A 26924-nucleotide genomic window follows, 5' to 3' on the forward strand; every position below is an offset into this window, starting at 1 on the left:
CATCGTTCCTGTTTGGGCAGTAGTGTCCCTTTTTGCAGGAAATGAGTCCCTCTCCTGCATTGTCCTAGCTGAGCCATCAAAGGTCTAGACATTGCTGTCAAGGTCCGTCTCCATCGCCGCTGCTTCGTGGGTCGCCGTCGTCGTTGTCCACTGTCGTTCTTTCCTCCTCCAAATTAGTGTAAATTCTCCCTATTATTCAATTTGTTATTTTTTTTGTTAAAAAAACCTAACACTACTCGTTAATGATAGAGGTGGGGAAGTTTGACACTGCCACTTCCACCGCAACTCAACGACCAGGTTTAGTTTTTTATTTTTTATTTTTTACATATTTTTATATTAATTTTATTAATTTTGTATTTGGTTTTTTATTTTAAAATTTAAGTCTGCTTGAAATTTTAATTTTTTTTGAAAATTTCTATTTTAAATTGTGTTTAGATTCTGTTTTTTTAATTTAATGCTTAGGGTATTTTGATTTTAAAATTGAAGTTTAAAATTTTAAATTTGTAATTTTTTGAAAATTTGTGTTTTTATTTAGAATCATTAAGATTAATTCAATCAATTTAGGTTGTCAGGGTTAACTTTGTTTTATAACTAGATTATTTTAGGTGAATTCAGTTTTGTATTTTAAATTAATATATTTTTATTAATTAGGTTTGTTAGGTTAGTTAAATTAAATGACTTTTTGAATTAGCTTCACCTAGTGAATGTAATAAGTTGTCTTTTTTTATTAGGACTAGGTTATTTTCTTTGAAATCCATTGGAGTTCGCTTTTATTTTTGTAGTTTTCGCAGTTATATTTCATGAGTTATTCGTGTAATGCTCAAGTTGGTTCTCCATATCTTAATATAATGAATTATTTAAATTTTATGCCAGACTTATTTTCTCCAGGATAGAGTTTTAGGACATAAGTGAGAGAAGGTTATCTACACTACAAGAAAAATGTTGAATATCGTCAGATTTACCGTTGGCTTTAGCGTCACAGAGTAGCGGTGGATTTACCATCAGATTTATCGTCGGTAACAGTGTCGAATTCGTAAGGTTATATAATTACCGTCAGATTTAAGTTTCCGACAGTAACTTCGGTGGTAATATTTGGAGGAAAACAAAAATATATTGGTGCATCTTTTAGCACGTAAATTAAAAGCTCAAACCCTCTTTCCCTCATTCGAATTTTACCCTTTCTCTAACTTTTTCCACTCTCCATTATCACCGCCAATACCACTACCATCACAGCCCCCTCTCTGTTGTCGTCAACCCACGGTCGCCCCTACATCCTTGCGCCGCTGCTGCCCTACTTTGCCGCGAGTCCAACCTTCAGTGCAGCAGAATAAGGAAGCCCCTATCTCAGTCATTCGATGAGTTCCCCAGCCTACGACGGCCACCCTTCCACCACCTCTAGCTCCAGCAACATTATAGTGTCACTACATCTTCACCTCTTCTCTGTTCTCTCCTTGTTCTATATTCCAGGTTTCTCTAACCTTTATTTTTTTTCTTCTTCAAATTCTATTTTGGTTAGGTTGTTTCATCAGTTTAATTTTAGTTAGTTAATTTAGTTAGAGCTAATTTTCTTATTTTAGTGGATTTTAGATGGTTAAGATAGGTTAGTTTTAGGATTATTAGTTTGTGTTATATTGCTGAAAGTGTTGAAAACTAACTGAATTGATGTATAATGCTGTTGATTTTGTGTTGAACATGCTAAATTCGTGTCAATTAATGTTAAAAGACTATTTGTTTTGTTGAATAATTGCTGAAATTTGGTTGAATAACATTGACCTGAATTTGAATTGTCAACTATTACTTAGTTGCGTTGATTTTGCATCTTTGATCTATGTGCACGCCAAATGTTCGTTTATATGCCTCTATGTCTATTATCCATTTTAAATCACGTGTTGTAGCTACCATGTGATTTAGGATATTTGATTTTTGATTGGCATAGTTAATTAAATCTTTTTGTGATAAATGATTGTAATGTGTTGGAAATTATTTGCTACTTGAGTTTTATGTATGTATGTTGTGTGTAAATACCAAGTTGGATTCTTTGAAAAAAATGGAATTTCAATCACAACACAACACACTCTAAAACTTCTCTTTTGCACAATCCATCACAACTGCATCAATTCCTATTGCCTAAGTGTTTTTGAGTACTTTTGAAGTATTTGATTGCTTTAACTTCTAAATCCTATTGCCTAAGTGTATGCTACCTTCACAGCATTGCTTTCTTGATTTGTTGCCTTGCTTGATTGAAGTATTTTCCACACTTAGTATCTGATTAGATCTAATAATGCACATTATAATTGAAATAGTTGTGTTTAAAGATTCTTGTTGTTTAGATTATCCAATGTTGAATTTAATGTTGTGATATTAGTTATAAGAATTACATTGGTATTATTATAATGTATTGTTGATTTATTGTTTTGAATTATTATTAATTGGTATGCTATTTGTAGACATGATGCAGGTGAAGGTTCAGTGTGGGTCAGGCAACTGGTCGTGGATGTGGTCGTGGTAGAGGGAGGGTTTCTTCTGGGACCCCTGGGAATTATGGATCCTCTCCTTCTACTCTGACTGCCGCAATGACGTCATAAAGTGTGGGTTTAGCAGACCAACCATTCATCATGGTCCGTAGCCACAGCTATATTCTTTCATCTATGATGCTGCCGCCACCTTAAACTGCTCCGCAGTCCTCTGCCATGGCGATACCGCCTGCAGCGACGAAAGTCGTGGCCTTGGAGTCATATCACTGAAGTGTGGTAGCTGATGCCTCTCTACCACCTCCCATCACACGGTTGATGATTTGGTCTGCTAGCGGAATAAGATAAGTATCACTTTAAGTCTTCTATATTTTCTGATTATTGAATTGCTGAAAGTGTCTAATTATTGATTCTAGTTTAGTGGATTTAGTGGATTTATGGATGTTAATTCTTGATTATTTCCTGTTGTTTATTGATTGTTGACATTTGGTGTTGTACAAGTTAATTGTTTATTAAAAGAGTTTGTGACGCATTCTAGTTATAGACTATATATTATGGTTATTTGCTTCTAAGTTTTAATTTTTATTGCCATATTAGTTTGTTTGTGGATTGCTAATAGGTTTGAGCCAAACAACAACGCATGCAAGAGATGACCAACATCATCAAGCTGACGTACAACCATTCCTGACCCAGCTACAAGAAGATCTCTGCTAACTAGAGAGTGATGGCTTTAGAAATGGACAGTAATTGATTTTTTTAAATTCAAACCTTTTTAGCTAGTTTATTTTTTCTATTTTGATTAACTAATTTTAAAGTTTCCTTGTGCAGCTACATTTTATATGGGTCGTTTAGCACGATGCTCTCATTAGAAAAATATACGATCATCGAATGGGTCGGTGGCTCCAGCAGATACTATAGGATGTTCAGGAGGGGTGGGACCACCAGATGACCTGGCTCTGATCGAAAATAAAGAAGGCTATATTAGTTCACTGGTAGACCGATAAGGTGTTCAAGCATCAGCATCTCACCAACAGAGTTAACAGGAAATCGGTCAGGTCGTCCTAATAGACCGACATGAAGAATAAGACCAGGCTGGTATGTAGTGTCTTTAATTTTGTTATTAACTTTGTTGTATTCTTTTACATATCATTACTAGGCATTCTAATCATATTGTTTCAATGCAATATGTGTAGTCGAAGTCGTAGGATTGCGAGGCAACATTAGCGGAGACGTTCAAGTACACCCACATGTTGAAGGAGAACAAAGCGAGATTTTCTAATCAGCGGTCTCAGGATCATTACGTTAGTAAACATACATCTGATCTTCTGATATGAAATTAGAGATTAACTATATAGCTGTCGTACTAATAACAAAAACATTTGTTACATAGGTGACATACACGCAGAGACTAGAGGCCGTGACTCAGCAATCTCAGCAAAATGGGAAGGTTACTGCCGATGGCTCTACTGCTTCATTCGTCGATCCTGATGCAGTTTGGTGCGAGACCACCTCATTCGCATACAAGAACTGCGTATACGGGTTGGGATCATTCTTTGCCAGCAGCTTTCGCACCTCTACGTTGAGGCCATCGTCTGCCTCTGCCACTAGTCGAGCTATCAATCCCGAGGAAGGCATGGATTTGAGGCTGCAAGTGCAGTAGCTCACCCACAGCCTTTACCAACAGGCTCAAAAGTTGAACAATTATCGCGAGAGATATAAGGAGATCCTTACATGTGTGACTAACACGAATGACCTCAGGCTAGAGCGGGGGGAGCAGCGGATGGAGGCTCAGATGTGTGCCACTGGCATCATCAATGCTGGTCGCAGTAGTTCTGCTAGTGGCACACAGACATCACCACCTTCTACACTGCCTCATCAAGGCTACGGGAACGACAATGACGACGACGAAGAGGAGGACTACCTGGATCTTTAGTAATTAGTGTTTCGTTTTATTGTTTTATTATATTTTTTATTTACTTGACTTTTAATTTATTTGAACATTTGATAATTTATTTTAAATAATAAGTTTCTGTTATTTATAAATTGACCATTAATTGTGTGAAAAATAAATTTAAATAAAAAATTAAAATTGAAGATTTATTTCACACATTTTTTAAAAAAATTGACGTTTCCACCGGATTCACCGAGGAAATAATCTGACAGTAATAGTGCGGTAAACAACATATTGTGGCGCCAACATTACAGTCAAAAAAATCTGCTGATAACCAAATAGTTCTTCGAGCAGGTAATTCGTCATAGAATCTGACAGTAATTACTGTTGGACGAAAAAATTTTGACAGTAAATATTTACCGGTGAGGTTTACACTGTTTGATTCTCTCTTATGGTAACTTACTTACCGTCAAATTTTGTTCATTTTTCTAACAGAAAATCTGACTGCTCTCAGCATTTTTCTTGTAATGCTAATGTCGCCTTCTCAAAATCCTTGTTTGTTGAAAAATTATAGAATAATAAGGGGATGCGCACTAGAACAACTAGGATTTGATGTTTGTTTGAACGTGTGTTTGTTTTAAGTTATGCTTGCAACTATTTCTTCTGTGAAAATTGATAAATTTTTTTCAGGGGAGGTCTTTGAATAAAAGAAAAATTCTGCTGAATTTTCGTTAAAATTATTTAAAGACATGTTTGATTTGTGAAAAAAAAATTATATTTGGCAGATATTTCTAATTATAAAAAAAATCTTTTAAAATTTCTAAAAACTTTAATAAGTTGTGTTGTTGATTAAATTCTAGATATTGGTACTAACAAAATACACTAGAGTCCAAAACATTTCTTTAAGCCCCTTTAGTCTTTTGCTCTTTACTTATTATTGTTATTGTGATTGGTTTATACTATAACAAACTCTGCTTTAAATATAATTTAATAATAAAATTAAAAAAAAGATTTAATACATAACTATAAAGCAAAAAAATTGTTGAGTAATATATCTTAAAAATTTAATTTTAATTCATTTTATTTATAAATTCTTAAAATTTCTAAAATCATGTTGTTGTAAATTCTGAATAATTAGTAAATAATTAATTAATAAATTAATTATTCTTTTAAAAATTAAAAAATTAAATATTGTAGTTTCATGAAGTAAAAATAATTAAAATATGAATTTTAACATAAATTTTAAAGATTTTGACCCAAAATTGGGCTAACGGGCTAAATCGAGTGAACTGGGCAAGAGGGCCAAACCAATTCACATAACCCATATACATAGCACGCAAACAGGCTCCTCTTCTCCCAAAAATTCATGAAACACGTTGAACTTATGGAAGAGGTGGGAAGCGAACCTAAACCCATGTCTAATTTCAAATCCATGTAACTTTCAATTCGGAGCTCTGATTAACGAGCCGTCAGTGGCCACGCATTCGTCTCGAAATTCTCTACAAAATCCACATATCAATTTGGTAACTGAATTACATTTTCTCACTCAATTCTCCCCTATTCAGTTTGTGATTTTGGTAATTGAGAGATTTTGTGATTTTGATGGTTCAGGGGTATTATAGCGGTGGATAATCACCGGATTTTGGCCATTTGAATCGTGGATAATAGTAAAAAAATTCTAACCCTTGTGAATAGGTGATTTAGTGAGATCAGTATTGACTATTGTGATATTGTTTGAATTAGATCCTATATCTTGTTGAATTTGAGTTAAATTGGTGGATATTGGAAGTTTAGAATTAAATCTTGGGAGCTGAAAATTCAATTGGTGAGGAGTTGGAGCTTTAGGGCTTGAAAAACGGTGGATAATTGAGGTATTCCGAGCATTAGGGAGAAATTTGCCAATGTATAGTTTTGGTTTCTCGTAACTAAAAATTAATATCTTGTGAAAACTTAGACTAGTTGACCGTAGGTTAGGTTGAACCAAGATGACTTGTTAAATTTTAGTGAATCAGTAAAACTGTGGAGTTGAATATGCAAATGTGTTGCTGAATTATTGAGTAATGATGAGGTTTGAGTTTGATTGTAAATGATGATGATGTTATATTGACGATTTATGAGTATTGTTGCTTTATTTATGATTGTGTGGGTTAGAGTTGATGAAATTGAGTGTTGAAGTATTGTGGAACGAAGGAAATGGTTATGAAATTGTTTTGAGTGTATTTAATGTTATTTTGGATTGTGAAACTTGGTTTGAAAATGAGAATTTGAAAAATAAATATTTTGAACTCTTTTGGTAAAAATAGATTTTTAATGAACTTTGGCAGTCCATAACCTGAGCCTCAGATATTGAATTTGAGTAAATTTTGATTAAAATTAAAGATAGTTTTAATAGCTTTAAGATGGTATAAACGTTGTGAAAAATAGAATTTCATAGAGGAAGTTATAGACGTAAGAAGTTATTGTAAAAATCAAATTTTTGAAGTTGTAGGAAAAATTAGAAACTCTATTTAAGGTCTATTCGTTAGATTTTGGGTTATGAAATAAGGGTTAGTGAGTGGGAGAAGATAAAATTTTTGTCAAAGGAGTTGAGGAAAGAGATACTTGATTTGATGAGAAAGATGAGAGTAATGAAAATTTATAATTTAAAGAGATATATGTGACCAGGTAGTAGGCAGTGGCATTGTCCACTTGCTCCAGGTATGAGATGAGAAAGGAAAATTATAAAAAACTGAGTTAATTATAGAATTTTGAATGAACATGATAAATGAGAATGATTAATGATGAAATGATTATGAATTATACTTAATGTTTGACTTGAGATTGAATGAATTCTTGAATGAGATACCTGGGTAGTAGCAAGGATGTTGGTTCGTCTCACTTGCTCCAGATCAGTGTTTGTAATGCCTGGGCAGTAGCAAAGATTGTGGTTCGTCTTGCTTGCTCCAGGTTGAGCTTTTAAACATCCGCCTGGGTAGTAGTCGCAGTAGTGGTTATTCCACCGGCTCTGTGTTAAGCGGGAAGTAGCAAGGGGGTTATAGCTCAAACTCACTTGCTCCGCAATGGGTGTTTCAGTCCATGGTTGGCTACCAGGACGTGTTGGGTTGGCTATATAAGGGTGGCAGTGGGGCGGGTAGGGGCGGGTTTTTGCCCTACCCGACCCCGCCCTGCCGTCCTGACAGGCATATACTACCCGCCCCCATAACTACCCGCGGGTAGTAAATAGCAGAATCCGAATCCGCCCCTGCGGGTACCCGCCCCACCCCGACCCGCCCCTGTAAAAATTAAATATTTTAATTTTTACCTATTCATATATAAATTAAGACAAAAATTTAAAATTCATAGATAAATTAAAATACAAAAATAAAATTCATACAATGTCATTAGCTTAAATAACTTGAAATTAAAAAAAAGATATTGTTAGATCACTACAAATTTAACACCATAATAAAGAAATTATAATATTAGATATAAAATGATCTTCAACCCTTATTCTTGATCACTTTCAACATCTTCATCATCATTAAAAGTTTGCAAATCAAGATTTAAACCTGAAAATTAAAAGAGATAACAATTAACAAATTAATTGGTACTATGAAAAAAATTAACATAAATGAAGATTAATCAATATATCACCTTTACTTCCCAAAGGTGCCCACAACCAACTTTGGCCACACATCAAAGCTTCAATTATGTCTTGTTTGAGCTTTGCACGATGAGGAGAAATCACACGACCACTTGTACTAAAAGCAGATTCAGAGGCAACAGTGGACACCGGAATAGCATATATATCCTTAGCTATTTTTGCAAGAACTTTAAATTTCATCTGATTGTTCTTCCACCATTTCAAAACATTAAAGTTAGGATCATTTGGAGGATGAATTTCCTCCTCAAGATAATGATCAAGCTCAACATTCACATATGAACTCCTTGTCATTTTTCTTCTTTTAAGATACACCATGTAATCATCACCCCCAAATGAACTTGCATTTCCACTTTCATTAAGATCTTTTGTACCAACACCAACACCGACATGTGACACATCAGAACTCATTTTTTGAGTGTATTCATTAACCAACTCATTACACAACTGATGAATTCTATCAACTTGCTTGGAGCATTCTGTTGGATCTGGATACATTTTTTCAAATTAAAACTCAACCCCAACTATCTTGTACCTAGGGTCTAAAACAGCAGCAACACCCATAATGCCATGAATTTCATCCCAATACTTTTCAAATTTCTTCTTCATGTTAGATGCCATATTAGCAATTAACAGATTAGTAGAAATTTTCCATTCATCCAATGACACCTTTATTTTACAAACCAAAGTAAAATAAAGATTAGCAGTCAGAAATTTAGACCCAGAAAATAGTTGAATAACATCATAAAACAATTTTAATCTGTCACATATTTCCTTTGCAAGTTCCCATTCCTCATTACTTGGCACAGTTTTATATTGGGGTTCCTTCTGCCTTAACCTAGGAAAGACAGCTTTATACAACAAAGCTATTTCTAACATCAAATAAGTTGAGTTCCATCTAGTTGGGCAATCAAGAACTAATTTCCTAGTAAATGAGATCGCTGTTTTAGCACACCAACTCACAAAAGTTTCGGTCCTTTTCTGTGTTGCAGTCCAATATAATACACTACTACGAATCTTTTCTATACTTTCCTTAACAATACTTAAGCCATCCTTCACAATAAAATTCAATATATGAGCACAGCAACACATATGTAACAATTTACCCCCCAACATCAACAATGAAGAATCCAAACGCCCCAACAGTCCATCTATCATAGCATCATTAGTAGAACAGTTATCCAATGTAACAGTGGACAATTTTCTATCAATGTTCCATTCTAACAATATTTTCATCAACGTTTCAGTGAGAACTTCACTTGTATGGGGATAAGGAACATAACAAAAGCTGAAAAGATTAACAAACATGCATGCATTTTTAGATTAACCTAGCTCAACATATGAAAACAACTTAATTTTATAAAAGTTTATAAAATGTTTAAAGTACCTCAATAGGCGCATATGCAACTTCCACGAAGTATCAATATAGTGAGCTGTGACAACCATGTATCCTTTTTCTTGGTTGGAAGTCCACATATCACTAGTTATTGCAACTCTACTATCATTTTCATCTAGTTGAAGGGTTAACTTCTGCTTCTCGTCCCCATACATGTTCAAGATGTCTTTTCTGATAGTGTTTCGACTAGGCATTTTAAAAGTTGGTTGCATTGAAGCAAAAGCTCGCCTCAATCCATGGTGGTCCACACAACTCATAGGATACTCATGCAAAATAATCATTTCAGCAACACATTTTCTTGTAAATGAAGGATCAAACACAAAACCATCTTCATTCACTTTTTGCTTTTGTGATTGTTTTGACAATGATTCAACAATTGATGATTGCCTAGAGTTTGCCACCTTTATTCTCTTGCAATATCGATCCACATGGTTCCGCAATGACTTGGTACCATTCCTCGGATTTGCACTAAGCACAGTCTTGCAAAACTTGCATTTCGCCTTCCATTCTCCTTCAACTTTCAAACGATCAAAATACTCCCAGTAAGCACTCTTAACATGAGTCTTATTGTCACCTTCATTAGGAGTTGATCCTTCTGGAGTTGAGACATTATCCGTTGCTTGTGGAGTTTCTGAAGTTGGATTAGCATTACTTTGAACTTCAACTTCATTATCATTTGGAGCAACACTGTTGCTTTGTGTGTCTTCTCTAGCATTACTAGCCATGAAGTAATTTGAAAATACCTATATCAATAAAATTAAAATACATGAGGGTATAAAATTAATATAAATCATATCATAAATGCATAATTATAAAATTAGAATAAACCAAATCAAAATGCACAATTAAAGTAGTCGAGCCAAATGTATGCATTCACTTCCTTTAAAATCCTATAATAAGTACATTACAAATTCAATATTACAAATAGTAAATTATGGGAATCATTTTAATACTAGATTCATGTATTAGTGTTGGTATGAGAATCATTTTATAAATTGTCTAAATACGAGTGTTAAGAGATGAGACTCACTCTTTTATAAAAATTGAAACATGCTAATTTTGAAGGCACTATAGAACATACCCAAAAATTTTATAAGGTCATGTAGATACACCATTCAGGTTAAGGTAATAAGGTCATAAAATAATTTAGAAGCATCATATAAAAGTTCATGATAAAGAAGAACCAAGATAAAAACTACAAACTTTAGCACCAAAAAGGAAAAGGGTCATCATTAGAAATGTTAATACTTACTCCAAGAATGCAGTACCAATCAATGAAAGGTGGCTTATTAGTTTTGTTAGGGACAAGTCTATGAACACATACAACAGAACGTGTGGAAATTGAGCAAATCTCCAATACCAGTTGGCTTTTCTAATCTGATTCTTGTCCCATTTGAGAATAATAATAATTGAGAGTAATGATTAGTGAGGAAAGGGTGAAAGTTCCTTCACAAGTGGTAGTGATTAGTGAACATGGTGCTTTGTAATTTTAATTAGTTTTTGAATGCAGAGACTAAATAGTATTAGTAATAGTAATAACAATAATAATACTATAAAGAAGTGGAGCGGTTTAGAATAATAAGCAAGCATTGCAGAGTGGTTTTCTTCTTTTATTTTTACTTTATTTAATCTGTTGACTTTTGAATTTTGAAATTTTAAACTGAAATTAAGTTTGTTTTGGTTGCAACTAATAAAGAAAGCCCTGCAGCTAAAAGATTGCAAGCAAATGAGCAACTAATATATAAAAATTCAAGCATTTTTATAGTATTTCAAGATGTATTTCAATATTAACATTTCACTTAAGGAAAGCCCTGCAGCTAAAAGATTGCAACCAAGTGAGCAACTGATATATAAAAGTTCAAGCATTTTTATAGTATTTCAAGATGTATTTCAATATTAACATTTCACAGAAATAGTGAAATCTCCTCCTTTTTCTCCCCTTATTTTTTACGGTTATAGTAGCATTGCTTTCCAAAAATTAAAATTCAACAACTAAAGACTTATCCCACTTGACGAAATCAGCTACAGAATCCAACGATACAATATCATAAATCAAGTAATTTTCACTTGAGTGAACAATTCTATTACGAAGCAGGAAACTATAACTTTTTTTCACACCATTATCTGAAATCTGAGTAACAACCTTGCGTATGAAGCCTTGGTTTGGAAAACGAGGAGGAGGGCCAGGGCGGGTGCTGTGAGCTGGTAAGGCAGAGAAGAAGCCCTAAGAACCGGGAAATACTCCGGGAGCAGGAAGTGTGCGGAGACGGCGGAGTTGTAGGCGGCGATAGCGGCGGCGAAGGTTCTGAATGCAAGGACTGGAGGGAGCAAAGAGAAGACGACACGGGAGGAGAGGGTCGACCGGAGGTGGCGGAGGTGACGGAGGGAGGAGCGGTGCTGAGACGAATCAGCCGATTCGACGAGTTGCGACTTGCGAAGATGGCAGAGACGACTAGACGAGCTGAGCGGAGGAGGAGCGACATGAACGAGTCGCCGAACTGGAGCAGATTCGACGGCAAGCACTGGGTTGAACTGAACCGAGGCGGCGAGGCTTTGGTTTTGGAGAGGAGAAGAGCTAAGGAGGAAGGGGTTGCTAACCCTAAATCCCTAATCGAGTTACAAACTGAGTGGCAGTGAGAACTGAAGGCTGAAGCTAATCCCTAAAAAATTATATATATATATATATATATATATGCACTCCGAGGCGGGTAGGGGCGGGTTTAGTCTGAATCCAACCCCGCCCCGCTCCGCTCATCAACCCGCCACGATTTAAACCTGCCCCGCTCCGGGTCGGGTTCAAACCCGCCCCGACCGGGTAGGGGCGGGATGGGTACTGCTGCCATCCCTATGGCTATATAACTGACAGATGATATCATTAGCCATAGGACAAACATCCATCATGTGCATATGTTTGATTTGCTTGTTTGTGCATTGTCTTGGCTTGCTTAATTGTTTATTCATGTTAATTGCTAACTACCTACTTGATATATATGCTTTCTGTATGTGCTTGAATTTTTTGTTTGTTTGCCTGTGGTTTCACCGAAGTGGAGGATTGGAGGAAAGGCGGAGGATTGAGGGTTTTGATTAGGTTTTGATCAACTTTAGAACCTTAGAGAACTAACCCTGCTTATGGTTTCTGTTTTAATTCCTTAAGTTTTATAATCAGAGTGTCGGCGTTCTAGAATTTTCTCTGGCATTCCCAGGACCTTATATCTTATATATGCAGGCACTGTTACCATGCTGAGAACCTCTGGTTCTCACCCCATACATATGTTGTGGTTTTCAGATGCAGGTCGAGATGCACCTCGTTGAAGCATTTTAGGAGTTTCTGTCAGCGAAGAATCCTAGTCCTTTGGGTTTATGTTTTGGTTAAGTTGTACATATAGATACTATTATATTTCTACTATGTATATTTTGTGTGTGTGTGTGTGTGTGTGTGTTTGCTTTGGCCTAGCTTTGCGAGTCGAGTCAGAAACCTTGCTATATGTATCTTTGAAATTCTTCTCTCATATTTATCGCTTATGCAAGTGATGCAATTTTCTGTTTAACGCCTTGCTTAACTCTTCTTCACAGGCTTCTAGTTAAAATTCTTTTCAACTATTATTATATATTTTTTTATTTTTAGAGGTCGTAATACCTTGCTACCTCAACTTTATGACTTAAGCATAAGACTTTGTGTGGTAGGGTGTTACAATTTTAATGTCATGAAATGAATAATATCAAATTTATCTCTAATTGTATCAATCAATTACTTAAAAAGAGAAGTTATAAAATTCATATATTTTATTTTATAATAATATAATGCATCATGTCTATGACCCCATACAATATCTTATAATGTTAAAATAAAAATGTTAAAAAATTCATATAAGAAATTAGGGCTCTCTCTCTCTCTGTATAATGAGCGAAATACATGGCAGAGAGGGATGATCGCGATGCAAAAATAGAGTTCTTGAGGCAAGAACTAGAGCAAATCCAGTAGATATAATATCAGATGAACATCTACTATAACCAAATGTTACTATGATGATGTTGTTAGAAGAAAAAAGAAAAATAAAATTTGACTAACTATTGACCATTAAATAATTAAAGATAAAGATAAAAGTAAAAAATAATTCAAAAATTATATAAAATTGAATCAAATTTAACCTTCCACATATTCTAAAAATTTTTAAAAACTTTTAAAAACAAACATATTTTATGGTTATGTTTGGAAAATCAAATAAGCCTTGATATGATTTTTTAGTAAATATCCGAATTGGTTTCTAAAATATTTTAAATTATATATTTCGATTCTAAATAAAATTTTATTACTTTAAAGGTTTTTGAGATACATTAATCATTTTTTATAAGATGGACTATTTTATCTTATAATAATATTTATTGGAAATCTAATTGTTTTATAATAAAATTTATTAGAAATTTATTTATTCAATACGTATATTAAACATTTTCTTGTGAGTGATAGAGAAATAAATTTACCTGATAAAAATAATACACAGCAACTTCCAAACTAATAAAAAATTATTAAACACCAAAATAAAGGATTACAAGGTCACAAAGGGACACAACTCACAAAGGGTCTAATAGGTAGTATGCTATTCGAAAGAAACTAGATATTAAACCATATGAAAAAGAAAGAAACAAACAGAAGAAATAAATATCTATGTTTTCTGTTCTATCTTCCTAGAATTTTTTTTATAAATTTAAAAATCATATTGTTTTGTCGATTTTTAGCAAATTGATGGTGGTTCGATACCTAGTAATTTGGGAGCGAAACCTACTTCTTTGTGCGAGTACCAATTTTCTAGAAGTGCATCAAAGCGTCTCTGATTAGACAAGTTTCGACAATGAAAATCAAATGAATTTGTAAAATGTTAAATAATATTTAAAAATCAAAGTTCTCAATAAATAAAGACATGGTAAATGAAAAGACCTATGCAAAAATCAAAAGAAAATAATAAAAAGTGCCTTGAATTAAATCAGAGAAATTCAAAGTAAGTCAGAGAATGCTGGAAGATAAACTAAATAGAGAAAATAAAGAATATAAATAAAACTTAGCGAATAAGATTAAATGAAATTGTTTTACAAACAGAATTGAATTTAAAAGAAAGAAGAAGAAGGTGGAAGGAACCCTACAGGAAAAGGAAACTCGATCACAAACTCAGGGATTCGCTGGGATGTGAGAGTGCTAGAGTGTTTTTCTGAGTAAAAGTTCCAACCCTTATTCCCTAATACTTCACAGTATTTATAGACTATCCTACATAACGGTTAACTTGATTACAATTAATTACAATTAAATGAAGAATTACAAATTTGAAATACAATCACTCTTGGTAACCGTTTCCACTGTGTGATTGTAGGTATTTCCAATACTTTCCTCGTGTGATAAAAGCCACGAACTTCCCCGCTTCCACCAATACTCTAAGGTCCTTCGAAAAGCTTTATCTGATTTCTCGAATCGAGACTCCTACTCGATTTAACTTATTTGATTAACAACATAATCGAGACCCAAACTAGCGCCGATTACTTTCAAATCCATCTCGTACATGTATCTTCTCAAAAAATCATATTTAACTCACTTCGAATCAACTCACTTGTATCGAAAATATTTTTCAATCAACAAATTGCCCCCTTGGATTAATGTAGTTATCTTCGATAAATTTATCGAAAGAATAAAGCACTTAATCCAAAAGACGTCAGTTTTTCAAATCAGTAATAATTATCATTAAAACCCCCATTACCACTGTTTCACTCGACACGTCTCCCGAGGCTTACGCTCTTTCTCTCACCACTTCATCTTCCCCACGAAGTAACTTCTATTCGCGTTCCCTCTACAGTAATGGCTACGGTGATACTTTAAATTAATCATCCTTCTTTCTTTATCTGAATCTCTTGAACCCATCATTCTCTAAATTCCCTTCACATCAAGAATTTTTTCACAAAATTCCCAACCTTCAATTTTCCTGATAATGGCTAGTTCTGCCTTTCGTGCCGCTACTCAAGATAAGGGTAAAGGCCATGCAACAACACCACCATCTCCGCCAGCTCTTCGCATCCTTAATCAAATCAATGATGAAATCATTGATGATCCCCATTTACCAATCAATGACACCAGGATTCTTATCCACTTTACAATCGGTGCAGATACACACTGCTTCTTTAGGCCGATTGAAACTCTTGAAAGGGCCAACAAAAAGCTTTCCTTCTTCCCTAATGCCGAAGGAGAAGATCTATTAATAAATCAAGCTTTTAACATTTCTCACTTCATCAACCAAAAACCCTTTCGAAACAATCCAAAAATTAAACCCCGAGGGCTTGATTTTACAACTTGGTACCAATGCCTCGAACCCACAAAAGGTGCTACTTGGGGAGCCCTAGGAATACACAAACTGTTAAGACTTTCCCACTTTTCACTCACTACTCACCCTTGGATGATTGGAGCAGTGACCTGTTTCTGGAACAGAACTACCAATAATTTCCACCTTCCTTGTGGAATGATCGGAATGTCTCTTCTCGACATAGTCGCTATTACAGGACTCCCTATAAATTCTCCAAACTGCACCCCTGACATGCAATCTCAGCATTAATATAATATCACCTTCAATACCTCATACAGTGATTTCATTACCCATAATATGGGTGCAGATGGTACAGAAATCACCGATGATGAACATGTTGCCTTCTTGTTTTACTAGTTAAATGCAGTTCTATTCTGGTCCCCTAGCCGCTCTTTTACATGAAAGGAAAATTCTCAACTTGGCCAAGCTTCTTTTCGAACACATTTTTGAAGAACTTAGCCTACTTGTCTGTGACCTCCGGGATAATAAAATAATCAACACAGGAGGTCCACTCTGGCTTCTTCAATTATGGCTGAATATCAATTTTGAAAACTACATGATAAAACCTGTAGGGAGGAACATTGATAAACAACACATCGATGGTTTTCGTTTGTCTAATTACAAACCCAATTTCCCAAATGCCCAATCAGACGAAGACAAATTTTGGGCTGTTTTTTCTCTTTTTCATTCTTGCAGTAATTTTGATAATGACTAACTCAATTTCACTCCTTTTTTGTGCCGAAACTGTGGTCCTGCCTGGCTTGATCGTTTGCTCTTTCTAAACACTAATGAAGTAAGCGAACTTGCAAATCGAACATGGGCACATCTATTGGTTGTTCAAGTAATACCAATAGGGTTGCCACAATACAAGAAGGAATGGTTCAAAATAACCTTGTATGCTCCTAACTTGATTGCAAGACAATTGGGATTTTCCCAGGCTATCCCGACTCCTCAACCTCGACACAGTGAACCGTTCTGTCAAATTACCCTGACCTCTCAAGAAGATTTCAACACTTGTCTCTTAAAAAATCAAAAACAAAGGGACCATTTCAAATTCTTGATTTATGAACGCAGTTCATTTATCACCAAATCCTGCCTTGAATGGTGGACTACTTATTACTCAAGGTATACTCGCACCCTTGAAGACATCAAGCAAACTGCTATTCAAGCAACTGTTACTGAAAGCTCTCCGAAAAGGACACACAAAAGGAGAACTGAAGCTGCTCGACCACCACCACATAAGATCAGAAGGACTCCTACTAGAACTTCTCGCAGAGTAATTCTTCTACTCATAACTCTACATTTAAATTCAAAATATCCTTCGAATATTACTATTATACATTTTTGAAACATAATTGATTCTGGATTTTGATCAGCTAATTTTGCAATCATCAAGCCAAAGCGCTGATGAAAATACACCCACTAACAAGGATTCTCTCGCTACTTCTTCTCAGTCAGAAGATATAGCTGATTTTGATCCCGATACTTAGCTAATACTAAGATCCAGAATTTCTCAGGTAACACATTCATCACTATCTACTTCTTACTTGGTTTAAAAATGAATCTTAAACTCATAAATGTGTACCTTTTATATTAGCCCATTAATGTTGCCCAAACGGCTTCTTCCACTAAAGCTCCCGATCAACTACTCCCTCAATAACAAAATGATCCAGAGCACTCTACATCACATGATTCCATTTAATTCACAGGATCCTTGCAATCGATTCCTACTGCTCGTCCACCTCCTCTTCACACAACACAAGTGATCGATCTGACAGAAAACCCCCTGCAGCATTCTCCATAAGAGACTCATAGACTTGAATCAACTTCACCAAATGATCAAGCTGCTTTTACTGAAGAAAATCAAGCAGTCCCAGATTCTGACTCTGCCTCCAAGGCTGCTGACACCACCAATTCAGATTTTTCTCGATCCAAGATTTTAGAGACCCCTCCAGAATTGCAACCTGATCCTTTACTCCAAACTCCTCCAGTACCAAGACCAGGAACATCGAATGTTCCTACCACTCCGACTAGTGCTACTTTGGAAGATCTAACTTCTATTTTAAATAAAATCATCCAAGAAAACAAGGTACTAGTGCCTGCGCCAGCAATTTCAAGACCTATTACATCAAGGCCTTTGATTGAATTGGATCCTAGCACTCGGGAACAACTTCGATCACTCATCAAGCTCTTAGATCATCCACCTACCACTTGGGTTAATGATCCAATTCTCAACCAACTCTTGGCTGACGTTTTGAAATCATCTTTTGAATTCCCAACCAATACACTATATTCTGCTTCAATTCAAGAATTCAAACCACTTCTCAATGAGAGTGTTGCATCTCAGTTTCAACTTCAAGAAACTGAAAATGAAGAAGCCGTAGCCAAATCAAAAATAGACAATATTCTTGCAACTACTCAACCCATTCAAACTTCTCGTGAGGAATTTGACCTAAGGATTTCTCATGCTATTTCTGTCCAAGCTTCTCATGATCAAGAAGAAGCAAGACTCGAAGCAGAATTGGCTCAGATTCAAGAACAACTTGCTACCATTTGCCAAAATCGAGCCACTATAGCCAAACCTCTTACTGCAGCCCAACAAGAGCAACATCTTTTTATTCAGAAACTTGTTTCACTCGATACTGAGCGAGGAGAATATGAAAAACAACTTGAGAAAATCCAAGCTGACAAGTTCAAGCAGATTGAAGCGCTTACAATCCTGGAAAACAAAAGAACAAAGCTGCATTCTGATTTGGCAAAACTATTGGCACTGTGAATTCCTTTTGTTTCTAATTCTATTCTGTAGCAATTTCCATCTTCTCTGATCTTTAATATATATGTTGAACTTTTAAGTTTGCCAACAATAGAAGATTTTTAAGTATTTCCCATTGATCGAGTTAATCACTTTTCCTGACTCGATATCTTTAATTTGATAAGCATTTCCAGAATATGTCCCTATTATTTGAAAAGGGCCTTCCCAACTATGGGACCATTTACCCAGAAATCTCGATTTCTTTTCCATCGGTAAAATAACTTTCAAAACCAATTCGTCTATCTTAAAATATTTTTCTTTAATTCGACGATTATAACTTCGAGCAACACTTTCTTTCTGTCGAATTATATTCTCAAGTGCCAAGATTCACTCCGAATCTAACTCATTTAACTAATCAAACATTGCATTCCAATAATCATCGACTGGTAAATCATTTTGTTTTGATACTCTTAAAGTATTCAAATTAATCTCCAATGGTAATACCTCATCATGGCCATATACCAACTTATAAGGTGAGGTTCCCGTCGAACCACTTGGTGAGTTTTGATATGCTCACAATACTTGGCTTAAAGTCTCATGCCATGTTCGAGGTTTACTCCCGATATACTTTTTAATCAAGCCTATCAATATCTTATTCGCTGCTTCTACTTGCCCATTAGCCTGTGCATAATAAGGAGTCGAAGTAACCATACTAATATTTCTTGAAGCCGCAAAATTTTTAATTCGCTGGCCAGTAAACATAGTTCCTTGATCAGTGCTTAACATTTGAGGAACTCCAAATCGATGGATAATATTGTCCTCATAAAGTCAATTATCTCACTTTGACCAACCTCTACTAACGGAATAGCCTCAACCCATTTTGAGAAATAATCAATAGCCACCAAAATAAATTTGTGTTGTTTCGATGAAGGAGGGTGAATCAAACCAATTAGATCCAAAGCCCAGCCTCTAAATGGCCATGGCTTTATTATATATAGTAATTCGGATGTTGGAATTTGTTGCATTGAACCATGTTTCTGACATTCTTGACATGCCTTTGTATATTCAATACAATCTTTTATCATAGATGGCCAGTATACATGATTACGATATAACACACCTGGTGCACGAAATTGTGATCATCAATGGCGCCATCAACATGGTACGCTCAATTGCAATCTCAACTCTTTATCACAACTTCGCACAACTAACCAGCAAGTGCACTGGGTCGTCCAAGTAATAAACCTTACGCGAGTAAGGGTCGATCCCACGGAGATTGTTGGTATGAAGCAAGCTATGGCCATCTTGTAAATCTCAGTCAGGCGGATTCAAATGGTTATGGAGGATTAATAATTAAAAGATGAATAAAACATAAAATAAAGATAGAGATACTTATGTAATTCATTGGTGAGAATTTCAGATAAGCGTATGGAGATGCTTTGTCCCTTCCGTCTCTCTGCTTTCCTACTGTCTTCATCCAATCCTTCTTACTCCTTTCCATGGCAAGCTGTATGTTGGGCATCACCATTGTCAATGGCTACAGTCCCGTCCTCTCAGTGAAAATATTCAACGCCTTCTGTCACAGCACGGCTATTCATCTGTCGGTTCTCGATCATGTCGGAATAGAATCCAGTGATTCTTTTGCGTCTGTCACTAACGCTCCACAATCGCGAGTTTGAAGCTCGTCATAGTCATTCAATCCCTGAATCCTACTCAGAATACCACAGACAAGGTTTAGACCTTCCGGATTCTCAAGAATGGCCACCAATGGATTCTAGCTTATACCACGAAGATTCTGATTAAGGAATCCAAGAGATATCCACTCAAGCCTTATTTGAATGTAGAACGGAAGTGGTTGTCAGGCACGCGTTCATAAGTGAGAATGATGATGAGCGTCACATAATCATCACATTCATCAAGTTCTTGGGTGCGACTGAATATCTTAGAACAAGAATAAGCTGAATTGAATAGAAGAACAATAGTAATTGCATTAATACTCGAGGTACAGCAGAGCTCCACACCTTAATCTATGGTGTGTAGAAACTCCACTATTGAAAATACATAAGTGATAATGGTGATCATTGGCTTCGGCCCCAAAGAGGGAACTAGAAGAACCACGATGAAAATACAATAGCAAAAGGTCCTATTCGTAGATATCTAGTAGCTTAGCGTTTACAAAAATGAGTAAATGACGTAAAAATCCACTTCCGGGCCCACTTGGTGTGTGCTTGGGCTGGGCATTGAAGCTTCCATGTGTAGAGACTTTTCTTGGAGTTAAACGCCAGCTTTTGTGCCAATTTGGGCGTTTAACTCCAGCTTTTATGCCAGTTCCGGCGTTTAACGCTAGAATTCTTAAGCTGACTTGGAACGCCTCTTTTGGGCATCAAATCTCGGACAAAGTATAGACTATTATATATTGCTGGAAAGCTCTGGATGTCTACTTTCCAACGCAATTGAGAGCGCGCCAATTGGGCTTCTATAGCTCCAGAAAATCCACTTAGAGTGCAGGGAGGTCAGAATCCAACAACATCTGCAGTCCTTTTCAGCCTCTGAATCAGATTTTTGCTCAGGTCCCTCAATTTCAGCCAGAAAATACCTGAAATCACAGAAAAATACACAAACTCATAGTAAAGTCCAGAAAAGTGAATTTTAAATAAAAACTAATAAAAATATAATAAAAACTAACTAAAACATACTAAAAATATACTAAAAATAATGCCAAAAAGCGTATAAATTATCTGCTCATCAACACCCATCTCATTTTCTTTCCTGCCTGGTGAGCACCACAAATCCCATTATGAACTTCACCCAAAGTAATATTCTGATCTTCTTAACTCAAACATCTCATTAAACTTCCATCGATCCCTTTCTTATATAATTCATCAGCCAATAAAACAAAGTTCATTGCTCGTAATTTTATTTTTCTATCGACTGTGATATTTGGATCTTTCAAATACTGAGCAATAGTCTTTCTCTATTTAGAGTCCTCCCATTCATCTATACACAGCATTTCTCTTTCATTTGCTGGTACTAAAATTTGATGGATACTAGATAACTTCTTAATAGTTTCTGGACCAATCTGATACCTCGAAGCAATTTGAGCCAACTCATTGGCAATTTCATTATGAATTCTAGGGATATGTACCAAAGAAACCTTTTGAAAAAACGTTAACAACTCCCAAGCAGTTACTAAATATTTTGTAATGTCTCATTATTACATTTAAACTCCTTTGACAACTACTTTAAAATCAACTGTGAATCCCCTAGAATTTGAACTTCTAAAGCTCCTTTGTCGATTAAAATTTCGAGACCTAAAATTAAAGCCTCATATTCAGCAATATTATTAGAGCAAGGGTACTTTAATTCGAACAAGAATTCTGACGGGATACCTTCTGGTGAGATAATGAGGATTCCAACCCCTGCACCATCTTTGTGCTTAGATCCATCAAAATACAATTTCTAATAGTTGACCTCTACATCAACTATATTTGCCCCCTGGTCATTCAGATCTTTCGAATTATCCATAAGAAAATCTGCAATGACTTGTCTTTTAACAGCCTTTGCTGGGACATACTGCAAATCGACTTCTATTAATGCTAACATCTATTTCCCCAAACGTCCCCTTAGCATAGGGAAACTAAGCATATACTTAATAATATCGGTTTGTGCTATAACTTTTATCGATTTAGCCACCATATAACACTTTAACTTCATACAAGTATGATATAATGACAAACAAAATTTTTCAATCGGTGAATACCTTGTCTCAATATCAGTTAAAACTCTACTAAGGTAATAAACAGCCCGTTCATGCCCGTTTTTATCATCTTGGGCTAACATACACCCTATAATATTTTCAGATGCGGCAATGTACAATTTTAAAGGTTCAAATAGACGAACGTTCACCATAATTGGAGCCTTAGACAAATATATTTTAATAGAATCGAACGCTAACTGATGCTCTATGGTCCATTCGAATTTCGAACCACTTTTAAATTTTACTAAAGGTGCGAACACCCTAGTTCGATCTGAAAGATTCGAAATGAACCTTCGAAGATAATTTATCTTACCCAAAAACGATTGTATTTCTTTCTTCAATTTTGGTGCAGATAAAGCTATTATTGCATCTGCTTTATTTTTATCAATAGCTATCCCCTTTTTATGGACAACAAAGCCTAAGAAGTTTCTAGCCGATACCCCAAAAGCACACTTCAAAGGGTTCATTTTTAATCATTTCTTTCTCATAGTCAAAAATGCCTTTCTTAAGTGGTCTATATGTTGACTTACAGAAATCGATTTGACCATTACATCATCGATATACATCTCTGTAAATTTTCCAATAAACTCATGGAAAATAGCATTCATTGTCCGTTGATATGTTGCTCCAGCATTTTTCAAACCAAAAGGCATAACCACCCATTCATACGTACCCAACGCTCCAGGACAACGGAAGGCAGTTTTAGCCACATCATCTTCCGCAATAAAAATTTGGTTATATCTAGAATAACCATCCATGAAACTAAGGATTTCGTTTCCTGCTGCATAATCGATTAATATATCCACAATTGGCATGAAATATTCATCCTTTTGGGTAGCATTATTTAAATCTTAAAAATTGATACATACCCTCAATTTTCCATTTTTCTTCATCACTGGAACTATATTCGACACCCACTCCACGTAACGAGTAGTTCGAATAAATTTTGCTTTGATCAAGCGTTCTATCTCTTCTTTAATTTTCATATTGATTTCAGGAGCAAAACGTCTTGGGGTTTGTTTCACTGGTCGAGCATTAGGTTTTAATGCTAATCGATGTTCTACTAATGAACGATCGAGACCAGGCATTTCATGATAATCCCATGCGAAGCAATCCTTAAACTCATGTAACAAATTGAAAATCTCAGTTCGAAAAGGATCAACAAGATCTTTACAAATATATGTAATTCGAACATCATCATGAGTCCCCAAATTAACTTCTTCTAAAGGATCCTGAGATTCAAACCCTTTATAATGATCATCTTCAATTGAATATTTTTCAAATCCCAAAGGCTCCAATTCATAAATACAATCGAAAGTAAAATTAATGGAATTAGAGATTGAAGAAACTTGATCTTTGATTAACTCATTACTACATTTATTTTCCACACAATGAGCCTCTGCTATTAAATCGGCAGTCCAACTCACATCATTAATTTCATTACAAGTAATAGAAAAATCATAACTACATTCGACTGGAGGTGTCGAATCAAACATACTACAACTAGTAGATTTACTAATACTATATGATTCAACCTTATCGGAAGAATCATCTTTATTTTATAAAACTTGAAAATTATTCAAATAATTATGCAAAGTTACCAAGTAGTCGAAAACTTCGTCAACCTGGTCCATAATTCAGCCTTCGAAATCTTCAAGAAAGACAATCCCAACCTGTTGGTTCAAAGGGCAAATTTGGATAGCGCAACTTCACCGAAAGTCCTTCCGAAGTCAAATAACACCCTTCACAATTGTAAGGATTTAGAGATCGATCAACATTTAAAGACTTCAGCTTACGATTATATATCCTAAAATCGACATGCATTTGTTCGACATATAAACTCGAATATGCTTTGACAATTTCAGGTTTGCCTTCCTTAGTCCACAGAAGCATGCTCTGATGCACTATAGATGGTACAACACGTACTCCATGGATCCAATCTCTCCCAAGTAAGGCGTTATAACTAGCCTTCGATGGCACTACCACAAATACATAGTGTCTCTTCGAAGACCCCACTTTCACCATCAATGTGACCAACCCTTTTGCTGGCATAGAATTACCACTAAAGTCAGTGACAGCGATGTTTGTAGGGACCATCTCCTCGAAATGTTTCCCTACTTTCCTTAGCATCCTTTCAGGCAGGAGACTTGTTGCTGCCCCACCATCAATCAATACCTTGTTTATTTTGAACCCATTCACAATAGCAACAATATGAAGGGGACGCAAATGAGACATTTGCTTCTCAGTAGGGCGAGAAAAGAATCCTGGCTCATCTTCTATACGAATGAAAGAGAAAGCCTCTTCATCCTCTTGGTCATAATCCCCATCTGGATTACTTTCGCATTCTCCAAGGTACTCGGTAGGAATAATCGAAATCGTCCCTACCATGTCATCATCTCCTTCATCGAAGTACTCCTCATCGACATCAACATCTTTATGTTTATCAATCCCAGAAGACTGAGCAACTGCCTTTTCTTTTTCCATCTTTGCTGGCGATGGAATCTCCTTGGGGTAAGTCTCTCCATCAGAAGGAAAGACAATCCGGGAGTGCACAGAGGGAGTTGCCCCCTTGCTTGCTTCCTTTCCTGTATTAATTTGAAGCTTCTTATTTTGATTGAAACTTCTTCTTCCACCTCTTCCTCTTGGGTATCCTCTGGCTCACCCTCGATAAGCAGCATATTGATTTCGAGACGGTGCTCGATGCCCCCATTGAGGATTACGTCGTTACAAGTGATCACGCTTTTAAAAATCTTAACAGTTTCTAATCCACTAAACACCAATAGCCTGAGATCGGCTCAAAGGTGTAGTCACGTCATGTGGAGGAATTTTTGAACCAGAACCCTCTACGCATCAAATTGGTTGCCTCTGACGTGCTTGTTCCTCCCTGTGAGCCAATTCTTTCTTCATCATCTCTTTTTCGAAGATTGCTGCTGCTTCAGCATCAAAAATAGCATTACACCGTGGACACAAAGATACGTCCCGGTCTTTGATCTTTTGCTGAACTAAGAAGTCCAACAAACCGTCCCCTGTTCTAGGATATACAGATCTCACTTGTGACTCGAAATCGTCAAGAGCCACATCAAAGTCATAAGACATCCCCACCATATTCACTCCAAAGTAGGGTTTCACATAACTGGCATCAGTTTCAAAGGGATCTACATCAACCTTCATCTCCTTCTTGCCATCATCAAATTTCAAACGTCCTTCCATGATTGCCTCTTGAATCAAATCCCTGAAACAGACACAACTGTTAGTCGAATGTTCTACCCTCAAGCAAAACTAATTGTTTATCTTTAAGCAACACATTGAAAATCTGATCAGATTTTGAGATATCAAAACTATATTTCTTTCCACTTTTAAGTTTTGAACCATTCACCTTTTCACTACCAGGGAGTTTTTTCAATAAAGAACAAACATATGGAGGGCCTTTCTTAAGTTCGGCCAAATCGACTTCTGTTTCGAAATCAATTTCCTCCTCTGAGGATTCCATTGTTACATAAGCAACCTTCTCTTTTCAAGTAAACGGTTTACTTTTCGACCTCTACTCAGTTCTATGTTTTTCTTTCTCCTTTTTCATAAGCTCAGTCTGCCAAACCTTTTCAGCCAGGTGAGCCAAATCAAGAATATGCACATTAAGCAATTTTCTGCGCATATAAAATTCCAACACCATGGTTGCTATTTTTACTATCTCATTTTCAGGTAATGTCACATAGCACCTACTTCTAGCATTTTTGAAACGTATTAAATAGTCATCGATGGTTTCACCATCTTCACGTTTCAAAGCTACTAAATTGGTAACTGCTACGTTCATTTCTCCTCGATAAAACTGAGCATGAATAGCAGTTTCTAACTGATTCCATGTTGTAATCGAATTTGGTCTAAGATTCGAGAACCATGTAAATGCATTCTTCGTCAATGACGAAGGAAAAAATTTCATTTTCAAATTTTCATCATTGGCTAGGTTCCCAATCTCGACCAAATAACGAGCAACATGTTCAGTTGTCGATTCTCCAACTTTTCCAGCAAATTTTGTGTTTATTTTTGGATTTTTCACCCTTCTTGGCACTTCAGCCATTTGAACTACTTGGGAAAAAGCATATACAAAATGTGGCTGATTCATAAAACCAACATTCAATCCAACCCGATTTAAAACCTCTTCTACAATTCGAGTGACTTGATAACGATCACCACGTAATTCATGTAAAACATTATCAGCATTTTCATTTCGATGAACCAGGCGAGGATTTTCTCGATTTGGAATATAATTTTCATTTTGAAAAATATTTTTCATTCCCTCATTATTCCCTCGAGCGTTATGCCTCTCGCCTTCATCATAATCGACAATTCGAGCAATCCTCTTGACTTGTCTAGCAAGCCGCTCGAATTTCGATTCATGATCGGCCATCATGGGATTCAAAATTGTAGTCATTTGCTGAGTCAATAAATTAACCAAATCATGGTGACTCTCCTCCACTTGTTGCCGATATACTACCATTGAATTTGCAGCGTTCGAAGTGGAGCCCACATGATACTCACGAGAATACTCAGAGTATTGTTGTGGGTTTTGCATATTATTCACTCCATTTGCATTCCCAAAGCGGATAGGCGGCATAAAGCCACCCATCGGTGGGGTATAACCAGCAGGAAGACTATAAGGGGGCCAACCAGCAGTTAAT

At 35.9% G+C, this 26924-nt stretch overlaps 1 protein-coding gene across 1 annotated transcript; it reads right to left on the reverse strand.

Annotated features, from left to right (window-relative positions):
* Positions 1-21465: 21465 nt before the first annotated feature.
* Positions 21466-24732, reverse strand: LOC140184096 (uncharacterized). Its single transcript, XM_072234383.1, has 5 exons — positions 23922-24732; positions 23118-23800; positions 22779-23075; positions 21963-22094; positions 21466-21645 (listed from the first exon to the last, which is right to left on the reverse strand). The coding sequence occupies exons 1-5, from the start codon at positions 24730-24732 to the stop codon at positions 21466-21468; spliced, it is 2103 nt and encodes a 700-aa protein (XP_072090484.1).
* Between the last annotated feature and the right edge of the window lie 2192 nt (positions 24733-26924).

This window comes from Arachis hypogaea, chromosome 4, assembly GCF_003086295.3.
Source record: "Arachis hypogaea cultivar Tifrunner chromosome 4, arahy.Tifrunner.gnm2.J5K5, whole genome shotgun sequence".
Lineage (NCBI taxonomy): Eukaryota > Viridiplantae > Streptophyta > Magnoliopsida > Fabales > Fabaceae > Arachis > Arachis hypogaea.

Bases quoted from the DNA above. Each gene is read 5' to 3' on its own strand.
- LOC140184096 (XM_072234383.1), bottom strand. From the start codon at position 24,732: ATGGAAAAAGAAAAGGCAGTTGCTCAGTCTTCTGGGATTGATAAACAT. The intron at 23,076-23,117 runs GTATGTATCAAT...GCTACCCAAAAG, and splicing joins AGAAAAATGGAAAATTGAGG to GATGAATATTTCATGCCAAT. The intron at 22,095-22,778 runs GTAAGTCAACAT...TTGGGGAAATAG, and splicing joins TAATGGTCAAATCGATTTCT to ATGTTAGCATTAATAGAAGT.